This window comes from Colossoma macropomum, unplaced genomic scaffold (genome assembly GCF_904425465.1).
Source record: "Colossoma macropomum unplaced genomic scaffold, Colossoma_macropomum, whole genome shotgun sequence".
Lineage (NCBI taxonomy): Eukaryota > Metazoa > Chordata > Actinopteri > Characiformes > Serrasalmidae > Colossoma > Colossoma macropomum.
Window position 1 is genome coordinate 5,581,813 of NW_023494786.1, and position 17,500 is coordinate 5,599,312.

The 17,500-nt window shown below is 39.9% G+C and overlaps 1 protein-coding gene across 13 annotated transcripts in view; it reads left to right on the forward strand.

Annotated features, from left to right (window-relative positions):
* The first annotated feature begins 482 nt into the window (after nucleotides 1-482).
* mecom (MDS1 and EVI1 complex locus) overlaps nucleotides 483-17,500 on the forward strand; it is a 244,860-nt gene continuing 227,842 nt past the window's right edge. For 8 of the 13 annotated variants that reach the window (XM_036558549.1, XM_036558557.1, XM_036558580.1 and 5 more), the window contains exon 1: nucleotides 484-717. In XM_036558549.1, the coding sequence (XP_036414442.1) occupies nucleotides 681-717 (37 nt within the window). In that variant the 5' untranslated portion in view covers nucleotides 484-680. Of the gene's footprint in view, nucleotides 718-17,500 lie in introns of all 13 variants that reach the window. The other 5 variants (XM_036558605.1, XM_036558621.1, XM_036558629.1 and 2 more) reach the window with 1 other exon arrangement.

Below are 17,500 nucleotides of genomic sequence, written 5' to 3' on the forward strand. Positions count from 1 at the left end.
AGAAAAGAAAGTCAAAGCTCTTGGTTCTGGCTGCCCACGCGCCTGCCTTTCGCGCGCGCGCGCGTGTGTGTGTGTGAGAGAGAGAGTGAGAGGAGAGAGAGAGAGAGAATGCGGGAAAGTTCTTCAGCCGTTCACCCACATTCATAACAATAGTCAAATCTCAATTAAGGCGCGTAAAGAAAGCGTTTAACGGAACCGTTTTGGCCTCAGCGATGATTAATGTCGAGCCGCGCGCGCTCCGCTTCGTCCTAATTAACGCGTCCGTCCGGTGTGGCGTGCGCGCGCGCGCGCGGGGTCGCGCTCAAAACCGTCCAGAGGCGCGTGAGATCGCCTCAAAGCTCGCTAACAGCGCGTGATAAATCTGTGCAAAACTTTTTTTTTTTGGTGCGGGGGGTGGGTGGTGGTGTGGGGCGGTGGAGGGGCTCGCTGGCGCGTGGGTCGGCACCCTCTGCGCATGTGCGAAAGGTGTCCGAAGTGACAATGCTGAAAGAGATAGCGCGGTCGGATTGAGAATCGGAGAAGGAAGAAAAAAAGTGGGGAGAAAAAGAAGAGAGAGAGAGAGAGAGAGAGAGAGGACAGAAAGATAGAAGGAAAGTAAAAAAAAAAAAGAAAGAGGAAAAAAAGAGTGAAAGCGAGGCTCGAGCAGACCCCCGCACGCGCGCCGACACACGACGGGCATCATGAGGTCCAAGAGCAGGGCGAGGAAGCTGACCACGGGTAGGTGCTTCTGCAAAAAACAGAACTCTTTTTCGTGAGTGAGTGTGTGTGCGCGCGCGTGCGCGCGTGGACGAGCCGCCGCCGCTGCCGCTGCCGCTCCATGCTCTCCTCCAAGTGGCAAAAGTTGTGCGCGCGCCGTGCGGGGAAAAAGTTGAGGAGAGTCGCGCGGTAGGGGGAGAAAAAGGAACAGCTCGCGCGCGCTTGCACTGTTTGCCTGCCTGCTGTCTGCGAGCTGCCCGGTCGCGTGAGCAGCAGAAAAGGCAGCTCGCGGAAAGGCAGGCAGGCTTGCGGGACGCGCGAGCGAGCGGAGCGCCCTTTTAAAAAATCGCGAGCAGGTAGAGATAACGGGGCCGATAAGCGAGACAACTTTTATGGCAGCCGGGAGGGAAAAAACTGATCGTGCAACAAGTGACCACGTCGTCTTATGCACATTTGTTCTGGTCGGAAAAAATGCCCGGAGATATGCATTTATTTATTTATTTATTTATTCATTTATTTATTTATTTATTAGGTTTGCCCGTGCTCACTTGTGCGTGTTTATTCTACTAGGTGTTTTTTTTATTCTGCGTGTTTATTCTTCTAATATATTTTTCTTTTTCTTTATTCTTGTAATTAATTTTCTCTGTGTTTATACTTCTGATATTTTTTCTTCTTCTAATAATTTTTCCTCCTGTTTATTATTCTGATTTTTTTTGCACGTGTTTATTCCTCTGCTTTTTGTGTGTTTGTTTGTGTTTTTAATTCTATTCTTAATTCATTTTTTACGCGCACAAACGTAACCTTATCGATTTCATTAAGGGTCGCCTGAGGCGTGCACGCTTTTGCGCGCGCGCTTTTGCCAGCACGCACCTCAAATGCGCAATCTGAACATCAAATAGTCACTGATAAGTTTTTCTCTCTCTCTCTCTCTTTCACTCTCTCTGTTATTGCTCGTTTGCTCTCGCTCCCCCGTCGCGAGCTGAGCTGATTTGGGTCGTTTTCCCTGTGCTGTGTTTTTTTTTTTTATTCCAATAAACTCTCATTATGCTCCATGGAAATTGGAGTAAATAAAGCCACATTTTCTGTGTCCACGTCCCCTATTTTCAGTGGAGCTTAAACGCCAGTTTCAATGCGCATCCTAGTTCTTTGTGGTTGGACATGCAAACTGTTACTCCGGGCTTTCCCCACACTCATTACATGCTTTAAACAGTCCGTGTGAGTCAGTCTTTTAAAACGTCCCATTTTTTATAAAATGCATGCATTTACTGGAGGAACATGAGCACTCAATGCTGATTTAGTGTAAATGTACTATTTGTGTTTTTGGGGCTAGAGAAAGTCAGTGAAGACAGAGGTTCTGAGGAAAGAGAGAGAGGGAGAGAGAGAGAGAAAGAGGATAATTTTTGCTGTTGTGAATTATAGTTTCCTTCCCCATGGACAGCGCTGTGGTCAGGAGCCCCATCAGCACAGAGACTGCTGAGGTCATCCGCTCACTACACAGCTCTCCAAGCCCCAGTGCCCTGCTATTGTGTTTGTGCGCACACCAGCAACTTGTCAAGAACACACACACCTATATATTCACATTGACACATGCATGCACACATACACACACACACATACACATACACACAATATATATTCACATTGACACATGCAAACTATATGTTCACACATACACACACAAACTATATGTTCACATTGACTCACACATGCACACTTTTGCATGCACACACACACACACATACACACACACAAACTATATGTTCACATTGACACATGCATTCCTTTGCGCACACACACACACACACACACACACACACACAATTTATTCACATTGACATGCACACTATATATCCACATTGACACATATGCACAATTTGAATGCACACACACATACATACACGCATACACACAAATATACATGCACATAGACACACACACACACACACATGCATGCACACACTAATGCACATACAAACACACATATTCATACTCACTAACGTCAGTCGCTCAGCTTTGTGTTTGCTGTGTTTATACAAGTTAAAAAAAGGGGCTGGATCTCAGTTTCAGTTGAACTATGTTCAGGTGTAAAATAGTTGTGTAAACTTGAAACAATATATCAACACATTTTTAATGCTGGTTGAACGGTTTAATGCTCTATGTGCAGTATTTAAATAGATAGATTTTAATGCTGGACGTTTAAGTGCAGTATTTAAATAGATAGATTTTAATTTTGGAGGTCCATGTGCAAGATAAAGTACAAAATTTGATGAGGTTTTTATAGCCAATCACCGCACCTTAATGCCATTATAACGTGAAAAGAAATATGAGGCCAAACTCGTGCAGACTAATCACAGGCCAGAAGGCCAACGGCTCATTGCACCTAAGCTAAATTATTGAACGTGTGGTGGGGTGGTGGTGAAGGGGGGCGCAAATAATAGGAGTGAATGATGACTTTTGGTACGGCGAGCTGCAGAAGGAGGGATTTGTTTGCGGTCACTTTGCTCCAGCAAACAGCAGCAGCGTCCCAGCAAATCACTTCACCAGGCTGCGTCCCACACAGGGGGTGAAAAAGTGAAGAGATGCATTTACTACAGTTGTCTGACAAATTGGTCTGGTGTGCATGTGTGAGAGAGAGAAAGAACATGGCCATTTGGAAGTCCAGAGCTTGGTCTTTGTGGGGCTAAAAATAAAACCCCAGAGCAAGTGAGAGTAAAAAAGAATGACCACTCTCCGCCCTCTCTCGCTCCAAAACCTCCACATCATTACTTACAATCTGAAGATCAGTAGGGTAATTTGGGGAGTATTTAGGCTGAAGATTATTATTTACCCAAGATGTAAGAGGGAGATTTTTTGTCGGGCCTATTGAGTGAAGAGGAGAGAATGTTCTGGCTTGGCTCTGGCTGTGCCCCTGCACAATGTCAACAGTGAATATTTAAATTCCCAGAGTCCTCATAACGGGACCCCGTCTGTAGCTTTGGTTGGAGAGAAGAAAAGGCGAAGGGGGGGGGGCACACCCTGTCCATGTGGCCTCGCCGCGCATCAGTCTGAGTGCATGCACCATGTTATGAGATAGTAGAGTGGCAGGAAGGTAATAAAATGTGTGTGTGTGTGTATGGTTGAGGTCCAGGGTATGCTCTGTGGATTTGGCCAGCAATGTTGGACATTTCAAACCATAAAGCCATAAAGCACCTTAGCCATGTCATGTTAGTTAAGCCACATTTCTACAAATTAATCTTAATTCATTTTACACTTATAAGCTCAACTGCACCATCATCACAAACTCACCTAAGCATCACACTGTGGATGGGTGATATGACAAAAATATAACATCACGATGCTTGCAACGCATAACATGCATTTTCACGATGCACTATATGTATCATAACATTTTGTTTTTATGAACAAGTCATACAACAAGCCACATTTAAAACTGCTATAAAAACAGATTTTCTCTTGATTTAGGGTACATGTGCTCCTTTGGATGGTATCATTGGCCTCCAAACTCATATTCTCTTGACTACAGAACAAAACGAAGTTTAAATGTAAACGACTAGAGTCTGACCGATTTATCGATTGGCCAGTAATATCAGTTGTTATTGAAAACCCACTGACAAAATCAATATTGACAAAAATATCTCTGACGATGCACCAATAATTGCTGACTTTATTGGTTATGACGTCCTGACTACAGGGTCAAAACTTTAGATATTTGTCCCACTGGAGAACCTAATGTGAGTCACAACTCATTTGAAAATATTACAGCAATACAGGCTGAAGTGGTAAATCTAAAACTAAAACATGTGAGTGCTACAATAGTTGCAATACAATAGTAACGAGAGTTTCTGCTGTTTGAGTCTAATCGTGACAGCTGAGAATCATCAGTCAGTAAAGTAATCTTAAGTACGCTTATTAAGTATAAAACTAAAATTAAATAAAAATATAAAACTATACTTGTCATTATTATTAGTTATCAAAATTTTTAGCCCCTTAAAATCAGTATCCGTGCCAGACACAGTCAGGGCCTCCTTGGGAGCCCTCAGTACATTTTCTTTTAATGAACCATGCTGTTGGTCAGTATTACTTAGGCATTGATTGTATCCACAGTATACTCAGAAAAGGATGTTAAACCGGAATCTTCTTAATTTATCCTAAAACTGCAGGGAAATGCAACTTTATCCCACATTCATCGACACAGACCTAAAGAATTTAAATATCCTGTGGGTAGAGGAGCCTAAAACCACCCTTAAATGAAAATCTGCTTACTTCAGAATTGACTCAGGTAGAAATAAAAGAAGATACCACAAAACAAACTGAGTAGAAGTAAAAATGTATCAGGTCAAAAACTCTTTGTGTTCTAGGTACCCCAACCTCTTGAAAATAAAGGTGCCAAAAGGAGTCGCTTTAAAGATTTTTGTGAAGGAAATATTTGAGTGTGAAGAACATTTTTAAAGTTTCAAGAAGTTCCACATAATGTAATGGTTCTACTCCAATTAAAGGCTTTTCCAGGCACACATGCATACATCCAAGACCCATTTAGGAACACTTATTTTAATTTCTTAGTCCAGTCTTAAAAATAAAGTTCCAAAAAATTTTGTAGTGATGCTGTAGATGAACCACTTTTGGTTCCTTCAAGAACCTTTCGAGGATGCTTCTTTAGACAACCATTTTTGCAAATGAGATGAGATGTGTGAGTGTGAAGAACCCTAAATTTCAAAGAACCACCACATATTGTGAAGGTTCTATAGACATCAAAAGCTTGTCCTAGAACTATCATTCAAGATAAATGACCATGTAAGGACCTTGTTTTTAACAGTGTACAAGGACTTAAGAACTAAATGTTAATGACTATAATTGAACTGAGGAAAAAGTAGATTCTTATCCTCAGAAATATATTAGAGTAGATGTGAAAATGGTCAAAAAAGTACAAAACTGTTCTAATTGTACTTCTGTACCTAGAACTGAATGAATGTACCTAGTTTACTACCCAGCATTATTTCCCAAAGTAGTTTTACAATTGGAGCATTAGTCCGCAATTAAATGAATGGTCTTTGCTTATATGGTTTTTGGCTAATAGGTCTGTTATCATAATTATTTTGGAACAGACTTGCTGCCCCATTCCACACTGCATGCAGTTCATCACTCAAGCAGGGCAAACTGACTTTAATCTGATTATATGCCAGACAAGAGGCAGCCTTGTCTGGGAGAAGCTGGGAGATTAATAACAACTTTGTACAATGCGAGATCACTTAATAGCAGTAAAAACTCTTATTGTTGCCTCCCTCATTTTGCCTGAGTCTCCCTTTCTCTCACTCTTTCTTTCATCCTAAGTGTGTATTCCCAGCATTGATTTCACACAGATCCAGTTTTGTACCCAATCAGGCTTCTTAATGGTTTTCTCTTATTCTCTTTATTTTACGGCATTGAAGGCCTAAGTGTGTGATCGTAAAGCTGATGTTGATTAAGTTTGAAAAGCTGCACATGTTTAAGCAGGTCTTTGATGGTTTCATCAGTTTGCACGCCGCATCCATTGCCACGACTCTGATATGACTCGCTTCACGGTGAGAGCGGGCAAACAAGGGGGGAAAGAAAAAGAACGTAGGGGGGGTGGAACTGCAACAATGTGCCATTCCGCGCGAGCGACGCGCGTGTGAAAAGTGCTCCCTGTCGCTCCACTCGCGCACACACACTCATACACACACGCACACAAGTTTGTACTCCTGTCTTTGTGGAGTATTTCTGTCTGCTTCTGTATGACTGTATGTATATGTTGCTGTGTTACACCCACCTAACTCAACCCTAACCTTAGCCTCGGTATGCAAAAGATTAGATTTTTAGAAAATAGAAATTTTCTTCATGGAAATGTCCTCAGAACATCAAAATGTTCATGTTTACTGTCATCTTGGGGATATGCAGTACTGACAAAGAACCACATAGATAGCCACGCTCACACAAATTATATTCTAATAGGGTGGGTTTAGATATTGTAGGACAGTATGTGATGGACACTCTCAAAAATAAAGCTTGCAAAAACACGTTCTTTCATGGATTACCTTAGAAGAACTGCTTTTGATCACCTGAACAGTCTTTCAGCTGTGTTTACTTTGTAAATATGATATGTAAGTGTGATGTGTGAGTGTAAAGAACCTTGTTAAAGTTTATAAAACCTCCATATGGTGCATGTTCTATATCAATAAAAATATATTTCCTAGAGCTGTATATCCCGAACAAGAACTATTTGGATATGCTTTGTGTGTAAGACAGTGTGTAGGTAAGACAGTTATAAGAAATTATGTTAAGTATTATGAGACATTTGTTAGATATTGTGAAACAGTTTGTTACATACTCCGGGACAATGTGTAAGGTGTAATGGAACAGTGTGTTAGGTGTTGTGGAACAATGTGTTAGGTATTATAGGACAGTATGTTATAGTACCATGGGTACAGTGTGTTGGATAATATAATAGAGTACAGTTAAGTATTATGGGGCATGGGGTGTTATGTAGTACGGGACTATGTTAAGTACTATGGAACATTGTGTTAGGTTTCATGCAGTGTATTAGGTATTATGGTATAGTGTGTTACGTACTATATGGCAGTGTGGTGAGTATTATGGGACAGTGTATTACGTATTATAAGGCAATGTGTTGGGTATTATACATAAGAATATTCATTATTTTGACCACTGCCTCCCATGTTACAGATGGGGTTTCGAGGCCTGCCTGGGCAAACACTTCACACTATACCAGTAAGAGTCCTTGGACAAGACTCCTGACACTACCTTTGCCTACCTGTGTAAAAGATTAAATTGTAAGTTATTCTGGATAAGAGCCTGTGCCAAATGCCATACATGTGTTATGTATCCTCGAAGCCTAGATGATACAATACCACATGAATTCATTTTTTTCCAGCAAATCAGCCATAAAAGGCTTGATAAAAACAGTGCAAGAATTAATGAATGGCTCGAGTTCATAAATCTACTGAATTGCGCATACTTCTGAAAACACAACATGAAATTCATTTTCTTTAATGTCTATTTTATATCTATAAACTTAGCAAGAAAGCAAACCATGTGTCTTAGCTAAAGTGCTAGTCACTAGAGGTCCTTCCTTGCGAAACTCAAGGCATCTGGTACTTTCAAAGGCAGTGAATTAAAGCCATTACACTAGTTATGGTTTGTTCTTTTGTTCATTTAGAAATAATACACTAGTAAGCATCAGCTGAAATAACTAAATTCACCCTCTAATTGCTTCACAGTCTGCACAAAGCCTAATAATAGAGGTGACTAGAGTAGCCTTAAGCTATCCTGTGATTACATAAGTTAAAGAATGACTCTAGCAGAAGTTAAGTAGCTACAAACAACTTAAATAAAAGGAGTTAAAACTCCTTAACTGCAGAGTTCTGATTGGAACTTCTATGTACATCCAGCATGTATAGGCATAGAAACTGAAGTTTGCTTAATACTGTTCTTCTAGTCGAAGATAAAATGTTCAAGCTCAAAAGTAAGAGGTTTGAGCAACAGCAGAGCAGTCCAGGAGCTGTTAGCAACAGAACAGAATGAAATCTAATACTAAATGAGAACTAAATGTGAGTGACGAAAATGGAACTGATGGAAAAGTAGACTAATTTTCATACAGATGTACAAAATGCAAAAGTTTGAATACCCCCCATAAGATGACACATTTTGTTTCATGATTACAGAGAAAACACTTACATATTCTCCTGCATATATAAGTGCATAATTTTATTTATTTGCTGAGTTTATCATATTGGAAAAAATAAAATATGAAAACTTTTTCACAGGCCACACTTTGTTTTAATTTTTCCCCAGTATGTAAAATTCAGCAAATAAAAAGCAGTTATGCATTTAAGTGTGTTCTCTGTAGAGGATGCGTGAACGTATTTTCACTTAGAAAATTTTGGGTGCCCAAAATTTAGCGCAAAAACTGTGCTTGAGAAGAAGTGTTATTTAACATATAAAATAAAGCATATGGAATTGAGTTATAACTATATTGAATTATTAAAGTCCATCCTTTTTTGATCCTGGTGGTCCATGAAACTCAAAGTAGATGTTTGTGTTCTGCACTGCCATGCTGAAGGCAAATACTAAAAGCAAAATAAAGATATGCATTCATTGCTATTTATTTCAGTTTCTGATTGCAGATGATAGCTGAGCTAAAGCGTAACAAAAGTGGACGATGATGGGGATAGTGTGGAATGGGACGGCCTGTTGTGTTCCCAGGCGCTGTGTCGATGTGTGTGTGTTTCTGAGAGGGGCCACTGTGGGTTGTGATCATGATGGATCACATGTGCTGAAGGGTTTGATTGATCAGACGGAAGCTGCTGGGTTTGGTCAAGAGGTCTGATTATGTCCTGGGAATTCTCCTTCTTCTGGATTTTTTTTTCATCTGTGATTGAGTGAGAGAGAGAGAGAGACAAGAAGAAGGAGAAGCAGAGAGGGAGAGTTCGAAGGGTTTGTTTGAGACAAAAATTGGGGGGTGTAGATGACAGTGACACAGTTTCCCTCATCCATCAACGCCCCCATGTCCCTCATGTCTCCCAAATCCCTGCTCTCTGTGTCTCTCTCACTCTCTCTCTCTCATCCCCTGTTTGTGTGCATTAATGCCTTAATGAGAGCGTGTCTGAGAGTGAACTCAAGTGGGCAGGTCGACTGTTTATTTATCTGCTACTCTGTGATTGGTCAGAGGTCAGGTCATGTGGTTGTTTATTTGTAGATTTGATTGGTGTGACTGATGGTTCTATCATATATGCCCCACAGGGAATTCTGGGGGTTGTAGTTCAGGCCATTTAATCCCTCTCTATGCTGAGCGGCAGGTTCTAAATCATCAGCTAGACTTTAAACTGATTTAAAACATCAGAATCAGAGCCAATTTAGGAGAATGTTAATGGATCAATGTTGTCTATATTAAGGCTGATCCATTTCTTATCCTTTGTAAAAGCTGTATTCCTGCATTGCAAACTATTTATGCCACTGTTGTGGAGGTGGACATAAACAGACCATTTTCAGAAGCTACCAAAGCAGTCCAAATGTCTACAGTGTAGATAGATAGAAGTGGAAATGTGCCACTTAATATCTGCAGTGCTAAAAGTGTGCGCTAGTCTCAGCTTTGCCATTTGGATATTGATATTGGATATGAATAAATCAAGGTCAAGTCAACAGTCCCTGAAGTGTTAAGGGTTTTCTTCATCTTTACTCTGAATGCTGTCCCTGCCATCCAGTGTGGAGAGTCACACTACAAAGCCTTTTGGGAAATGCCTCTAAATGTCAATTTAGATTGACCAATTCTTGCTTAATGAATGATCTTGAAGTGGAAATTAGAGGTAGCGCTAACATTTCTGTGTGAGGGAATTTTGGGCGGATTTAGCTGCAGCACTCCAAGGGCCTTTTCTGAGCGCAGTCCTGATTAAGCCAGATTGAGTTGCCTTGCACTCTTAAAAAGAAAAAATATATAAATAAGGTGCCAAGGCACCACAGAAAGATGCCATAGAAGAACCCTTAGTTCCTTGGTAAGAACAGTTTGCAATTTGTGAGTGGAGACCCTTCTAAAGGTTTAAAGAACCTTCACATCCATAAATCTAACTTCCAAAATTTGTTTAATTTTTTTAGAGGACCAAAAGTGTTTCCTCTGGGGAATTTTTAACCTTTTGGGGCTCTTTTATTTTGAAGAGTGTTGTCTCACATGATGTTTTCAACACATTCTCATTACATGATCTGGTAATGAGAATGTCTGGATACAATCATAAGAATGTTTGGGCTAAATGTTGGTGGAAACTTAGACTTAGTAGGGTGGGAGCAAGCAGAGTGTGACATTTTTAAACCAATCCAATGCTTTGTGAAGGCAGAGCTCAAAGTAGGGAATGATGGTTCGCTCAACAACATTGTCTGACACACAACAAGCCTGTCGTTAGCCCATTGATGGAATGTAAGTTAGCATGGCTGAAAAGTCCCCTCAAAAAAACACAAAATAAGCATGAAGCTAAAGGAAAGAATACTTTACATGTGTCAAAAATAAACATTACCCTATACCATTAGCTAGCAAAAATAAACATTACCCTATACCATTAGCTAGCTTGTTTTGCTTGTGTTATCATTTGCATTCTGAATGTTAAAAGAGCACTAGAAGAGTTTGGAGGGAGATTTTAGAGGGAGCATATTAGTGCCTGTTTATGAGGAGCTTAGCCACTTCCTGTTTCTTGCATTATAGCAAGACTGCATGGCACCCATTAGCGAGGGGTGAATGGAGCTATGAGATTAAAAAAACAAATAATTTAACATGTTTCTAGCAATTCAGACTTTCATTTTGGAAAGTAGAAGGATGTATTCCATTAAAAATATCATTGAAAACTTAGTAGCATCTTTCAGGTTTTTCTACAGCGAAAAAGTTTTTGGGCAGTAGGACACTAGCATTACTGCTACTGAGTGTTGATTGGCTGGTGAGCTGTTCAGTATATTGCCTAAGTAAAGTGGGTTGTGCTCAATGATATTATGCATTCATAAAGCACTGTTAGAAAGCCCTGTAAGTGGCGTTCAAAAGCACTTAAAATATGACAACAGTGTCAAAATCTTTTATGCTATTCTGTGATGAGAAAACGAGTGCTATTTTATTTTGCACATTGAAAGTCATTCAGTTTGGACTCTAGCATCTAACAACTCCGGAAGACATTATTGAGTAGCAGCTCTTCTCACTAGAAATTCTCTGAGCATACCTTTGTTTTCAGCAGCGCCAAAAGTTTAACAAGATGTCCCCAGACACGTATTCTCGTTACGAGATCACATCTGGCTCCGCGAGTGTAGCATAGTTTGCAATGGTTTGCCACACTAGTCTGAGTAGTGCGATGAGTGTACAGTGAGAGTGAAGGAGGACCTGAGCAGGCCTCGAGGTGCTGTCCCATGTGAGCGTCTGCACACTATGCACTGTGCTCTGTACAGTGTGAGAACTGTGTGTGTGTGTGTGAGGGAGGCATGGGAACCTTTCAGTTGTGTTTACCGCAGGGAAACCAGTACCAGCTCAGAACAATGAACTAACCCTCTCCCTGCCCTGGGCCCTAAGGTCAGACAGGCTCTGATAGAGATATGCACACACACACACACACACACACACACAAAGACCCGCCAGTGAGCTGCCGACAGTCTGCCCAGGGTGTGTGCCAAGGTTGAGGTCATTATCTACATACGTATTCAAAAAAACGAAGCATATTTTTGTGCACTGTGCGAGAGAGAGGCCACTTGTGTTTGTCATTAGTTACTTTCTCACTTTGTTAATGGGCGTGTTTGTTTGACTCTATTTGTTAGTTCAGGAGAAGGATGGTTGCCTCCCACACTTCATTCTTTGTGTCAGTGTGTGTGTTTTGAGTTACCTATTTTGGGTTTGTATTAACCTGTTTGTGAATACCGTATCCCAAGCCATGTTTCTATTGTCTGGCTGCTGCAGACTGTGGGTACATTCAGCACACAGGGGCAGAATAGCTCTTAGCAGCCAGCGTGCACAATGGAGTTTGTTCGCTAATTAAAGTCTTACAGATTGTGCATTCTAATGTTTCCCTCAGCGGGGAAATGCAAGTATAGCTCGCATTAAAGCCGTAGATCAGCCAAAAATAATCCAATATACACAATTTTCCACTTATTCTAATTGTAGTAGATCAGCCAATACATGTTTGGTGTCTGAAGTTTGCTTCTTTAGTTCAGAGCTACAAGGCTAGTGTAGCTAACAAGTAATGGAAACTTCTAGGCACCAGTTAAGCAGCATGCCCAAATCATCACATCGTACTTTAAGATGTATTGAGCAGACAAGCAGTTTGCACAGTACTAACCTGCTAGCTATAAGCTTATAGAAAGATTCAAGAGTTTTATTGTCATATGCACAGCAGAAACAGGCAGTTACACTGTACAATGAAATTCTTACTTTGCTGTTCCTCCATTCAACAAATGTAATCTTAGAGAAAAATAGAAACCATACACTGAATAAGTAGAAAAATAGAAAATATACACTGAATAAGCAGAACTACACTAAAAACAATAGTAAAAAAGTAAAAAATTACAGTTATATGTGCAAAGTTGAAAGAAAAAGTTACGTGTGCAAATGTGCAAGTATGTAGAGCAGCGGTTCATAAAGTGCATGTTGCATGTAACAGATGTAAACAGTAGTGTTCTGTGCAAGTAATAGATGTAAACAGTAGTAACAGTAGAAAGCCCTATAGAGCTTTTATTAGGCTTGTAGCTGATTAGCTTTTATCTAATCTTGTCAGAAATATCTCCTGAAAATTGAATAATTTGTACATAATGGCCATTTTGAATTGAAATTAAGTAAATGAAAGTTGGTCTTCTGCACAGTATTGTACCATCGATCTACTGTGTCTCTGTCTGTGCCTCTGACTTTCTCCCTGCCTCATTGCCTTATTCTCTGTATTGCTTTCTTACGTACACACTGTTTTTTTACTTATGTCAGAGCTGTGCTGTAACCAGTGTGTGTGTGTGCGTGTGTGTGTGTGTGTGTGTGTGTGAGACAGAGCGAGAAGATAAAGTAGAAAGAAAGGAGTTCATGCTCATATTGTGTTGCAGAAGGTCAAAGGACAGGAAGATGTGAGGACACACATCATCTTAGCCAAATGCACACACCCACCCACACAGACACAATCTCTGAGCAAGCTCTTTTGTAATGAATAACCTCTCCCCTCTCCGGGCAGATAGGAAAGCAAATATCTGCAGATGATAAAAGTATTTCATAAATTATGTGAGAATGGCTTTGACTTTGACTTTTCACACACTGAGAAAATATTTATCTTTCGGTCAGCGCTTGCTCACCAGCAAGTGCCTTCACATTCGGAAGATATGCAGTATAGCTGTGCCCTCACATTTCTGGGCTATGGCAAATAATAAGAATCATTTGATTAATTGACCCATTGTTGTTGTTTTGTAAAGTTTTCACAAATGTAAAGATTTGAAGACCACCAGTCAAATTACATTAGAGTTTTGTTGGTTTTATTTGTGAAAATATGTTGACACATCATAAAGAGAACTTATATATTTGGGAAGAATAAAATCATAGACGGGGCAGATTTAGTCCAGGCAAAAGAACAGTACTGGGGCCCCCTGGAGGCACATTTTTGGCTCCTGAATGGTGCAAAAATCATATCGTGGAAAGTTAACTCATCTTAAATCTAGTTGATACAGTTTTTCTCATTTTGAGATAGTTGTAAGAGTATTATCCTATTACTTAGCATATTTTTTGACATTTTTTACTTAAGTAATTTTAATAAGTAAAATTATCTCACTATATTGGCAAATAACTTCGCTTGTTTTAAGAAATAATGCCTGAAGCTAGCAAAACTATCTTCCAATATAGTGAGAGTAGAGTAGAAGTACAGTAATGAGTAGTGAGATTGCTTTTTCCAGGAAGTAAAAGTAATGTAAGCTCATTACAATGTAGGAGAGGTAATTAATTTACTTGAATAGATTACTTTATACACACACACACACACACACACACACACACACACACACACACACACACACACATGTATATAGAAATAAACAGCAATTGTGTGTACAGAAGTGCGTCCTCTGTAGAAGATGTGTTCACTTATTTTCATTTAGATGATCAACAGAACTGGGCTGCCCAAACTTATGAATATGTTGTTAACATAAAACAATTGTTTACTTAGACTTATCAGTGTTGTCCAAAGTAAAACATGTATGGTAACTTTGCAAGAGAAGAGAAAAAACGTTTTTTTACGTTTAATTTAAGGTAATGTAAAGAGTTTTTATTTTGAGCAATTTTCAAGCATTTCTAATGGTTCATTCATCATGAAGTTTTACACAGTGTAAAAGGCAGCTGCTGTGTTTAAATGATGTACGAAAATAAAAATGGCAAAAAATTAAGATAAATGTTTATTATCGGATAGTGATTATATCATACTTTGGTTTCATATTCATCAAAATATCTTCCTTGTTATGAAGTAAAGCCGCACAACAGAATACAAGTTTTGTGGACAAAATACTAGTTTTACGAAATACTCGTTTTGCAATTGTAATGCTACACGTTCTGATTGTGATACGCATAGCAAAATAATAAAACACACTGATGAATCAAAAATGTGTCATATTCAAAGATGGCCTGCATTATTATCATCAGAAAAATTTGCTTTTGTTATATATGTTTTGTTACAGAAACACTCATCTTTGTCTGTGTTTGGTCAGAATGCTCTAGAATGCTCACAGCACACTGTAAAAACATTGTGACTGGTCTGCTGGCTTATTTGCATATTCCATGCTTCTGCAGTTCAGTATTGCAAAGGCCAACATCACAATGATCATTTTTAAGCAATATGTTATGCAGTCATACTGTGAATAGCAGTTTTTGCTTAAATAATAATTCGACACTGTTCCAGATTATTGCACATATTAAAACTCATTAGGCCCAAGTTGTGCTGTGCTGAAATAAAACAGACACAACTGCAGCTTTCTTGATAACGAAAGAGCTGCCACAGCAAAAAATAGCACTTAAACACAAGAAAAACACTTTAGTAAATGTTGACCAGCTTCCTGTTAACCTACGGAGACGTGAATCTAGATTGCTTATGGTTTTGTAAAACAGACTGAAAAATGCATAGTTCAATTGAATGACCTGCAAAACAGGTGGAAATGGTGTTTTGTGTGTGTTGTGGAAAGGGCTTTAAATCAGGGTTAAAAAGTTAGGTGTCCCCATATATATGACCGGCAGTATAGATATCTATAGAGTGCATAATATGTGAACTTTAACTCTTGACCTAATATCCCTGACTCAGGTGTGAGGGGAACACTCAGTGCTTTGACTGTCTCAACCGTTTCCTTTTCTGCTGCGCTGCCAGGTCAGCCTAGGCCGGCCCGTGAGTGTGTTTGTTTGTGTGTGGGTGTGGGTGAGTGTGAGTGTGAGATGAAAGGAAGGCAGTTGTGATTAGTGTGAGCCCTGTCGTTACCTACAAGGGGGATTTTGGACGTGCAGCGAGGCGGCTCCGACTGGATCAGATCTGTTCCATTCCGATCCGGAGATGAGACACATACACACACTCACAAGCCCTTCTGGAGGAAGAGAGTGAACAATAGAGACAGTGGAGATTCCCTTCCTCTCCCAGCGGCATTCCAAAGATTCCCAGTGGCCGGAATTCCAGCCCCAGCCTAGGAATCTCGCTCTCGCTCTGGCCTTTGATGAGCTCCGTTCCCTTCGCTTCCTGAGATTGTGGCTCAGCTGCAAACAGAAAAACAACTGATGAGAGAGAAAGAGAGAGACATTGAGAGAGATGTAAAAAGAGTAGAGAAGGAGGTAAGAGTGAGATGCAGAGAGGGAGAGACCTCTCAGGATGTCCTGTTTTGATTAGCGTTAGCATCTCTGTTCTTCTAGAGAAACACTATTCTTCCAGGTACTGTAGCCTTAAGATCACTCTCAACCTTTTTCATAATTTTCCACACACTCTGAACTCTGGACAGGTGTACATCTGTACACACTCACACACACTGACATTCTGGTCACTCACTTATACAGTTTATGTAAAAGTCTGAACATCCCTAGTCAAATTACATGTTTTGCTGATTTTCTGAAAATGAGTGAAAATGAGTTAAAGGGCTCATATCCTACATTTTGAGGTACACTTATTACATTTGTGTGGTTTTATGTACCAAAATTGGTCATTCATTTCTCAGCCTCTTGTCATCCCTTAGAGTTAAACAGGCTGTGTTTGATGCTGTGCCTTTAAGATTGTAGTAAGATGAATGAACTGTTCTGATTGGCTGCCAGAACAGAAAGCAGAACAAGCTAAAACACTCCTTATAACTTCAGTATAAATGGTGAAGCTGAGTTGCTGTAGGCTGAGTAATAGGCTGAAGTAAAGGAGTTGCTTCTTGTGACGTCACAGAAGCAATACATTTTGCAGCATAATTTTCATGCATGTCCATATGGACTAGGGGTGAATGGTACATATTGAACCATTTGCAATGTTTACCTAGTACTTTAAACTCTTTTATTTTAAAAAAAGCAAGATAAATCAGTTTTTCCCTGATATGGGCCCTTTAACACATCCTCTACAGGAAACTTAAATATGACATTGGCTGCAAATTTTAGTGCACAATTAACAAGACATATTGGCATTTTCATTTCATTGTTTCAGGATGTTAAATTCAGCAAATGAACATCAAAATGTGACCAGGGTGCCCAAACTTTTGCATACAACTGTAGACACACACCTGATTGTCCATTGAAAGCAGTCAGATGTTTGTTTGTTTAAATGTGTCTACCTCAGAAGCGCTGGAATGCTTAGAAGAATATCAGAAAGCACGGAAGTTCTCGTGACAGCTGCTGTATTGTTCACAGTCCTAGCTGTCCAAAGTCTGGATTTCTAACGAGCAGTGTTGCCTGGAGAAACAAAACCCGCCCATTTGCGGGAAGGGAGTGTATTTGGAATACAGTGGTCCGAAAGCAATCAGCATTTTTTTTTTCTGTGTCATATGCTCAGCATGTCCACAGAATCTGGTGAAAACTGGTTTATCAACTTTTATTACATTGCAAGTTTACAACATTAATTTACTGTGTGAGTGCTTGCATCCTCATTCTTTCTAAACATTGAGTCCTCTTTGACATTATGTCTATTTAGTCTTTAACTGCTTCCACTACAAATTACTGAATATATGTCAAGAAAGACTTTTTTACTTACAAACACAAATGTAATGTGGATTAAAACTTTTGTGGTACTCAGTGCTCACTCTGAATGAATCCAACCAATGCCCACTCTGAGTGAGTCTAACTAATGCCCACGCT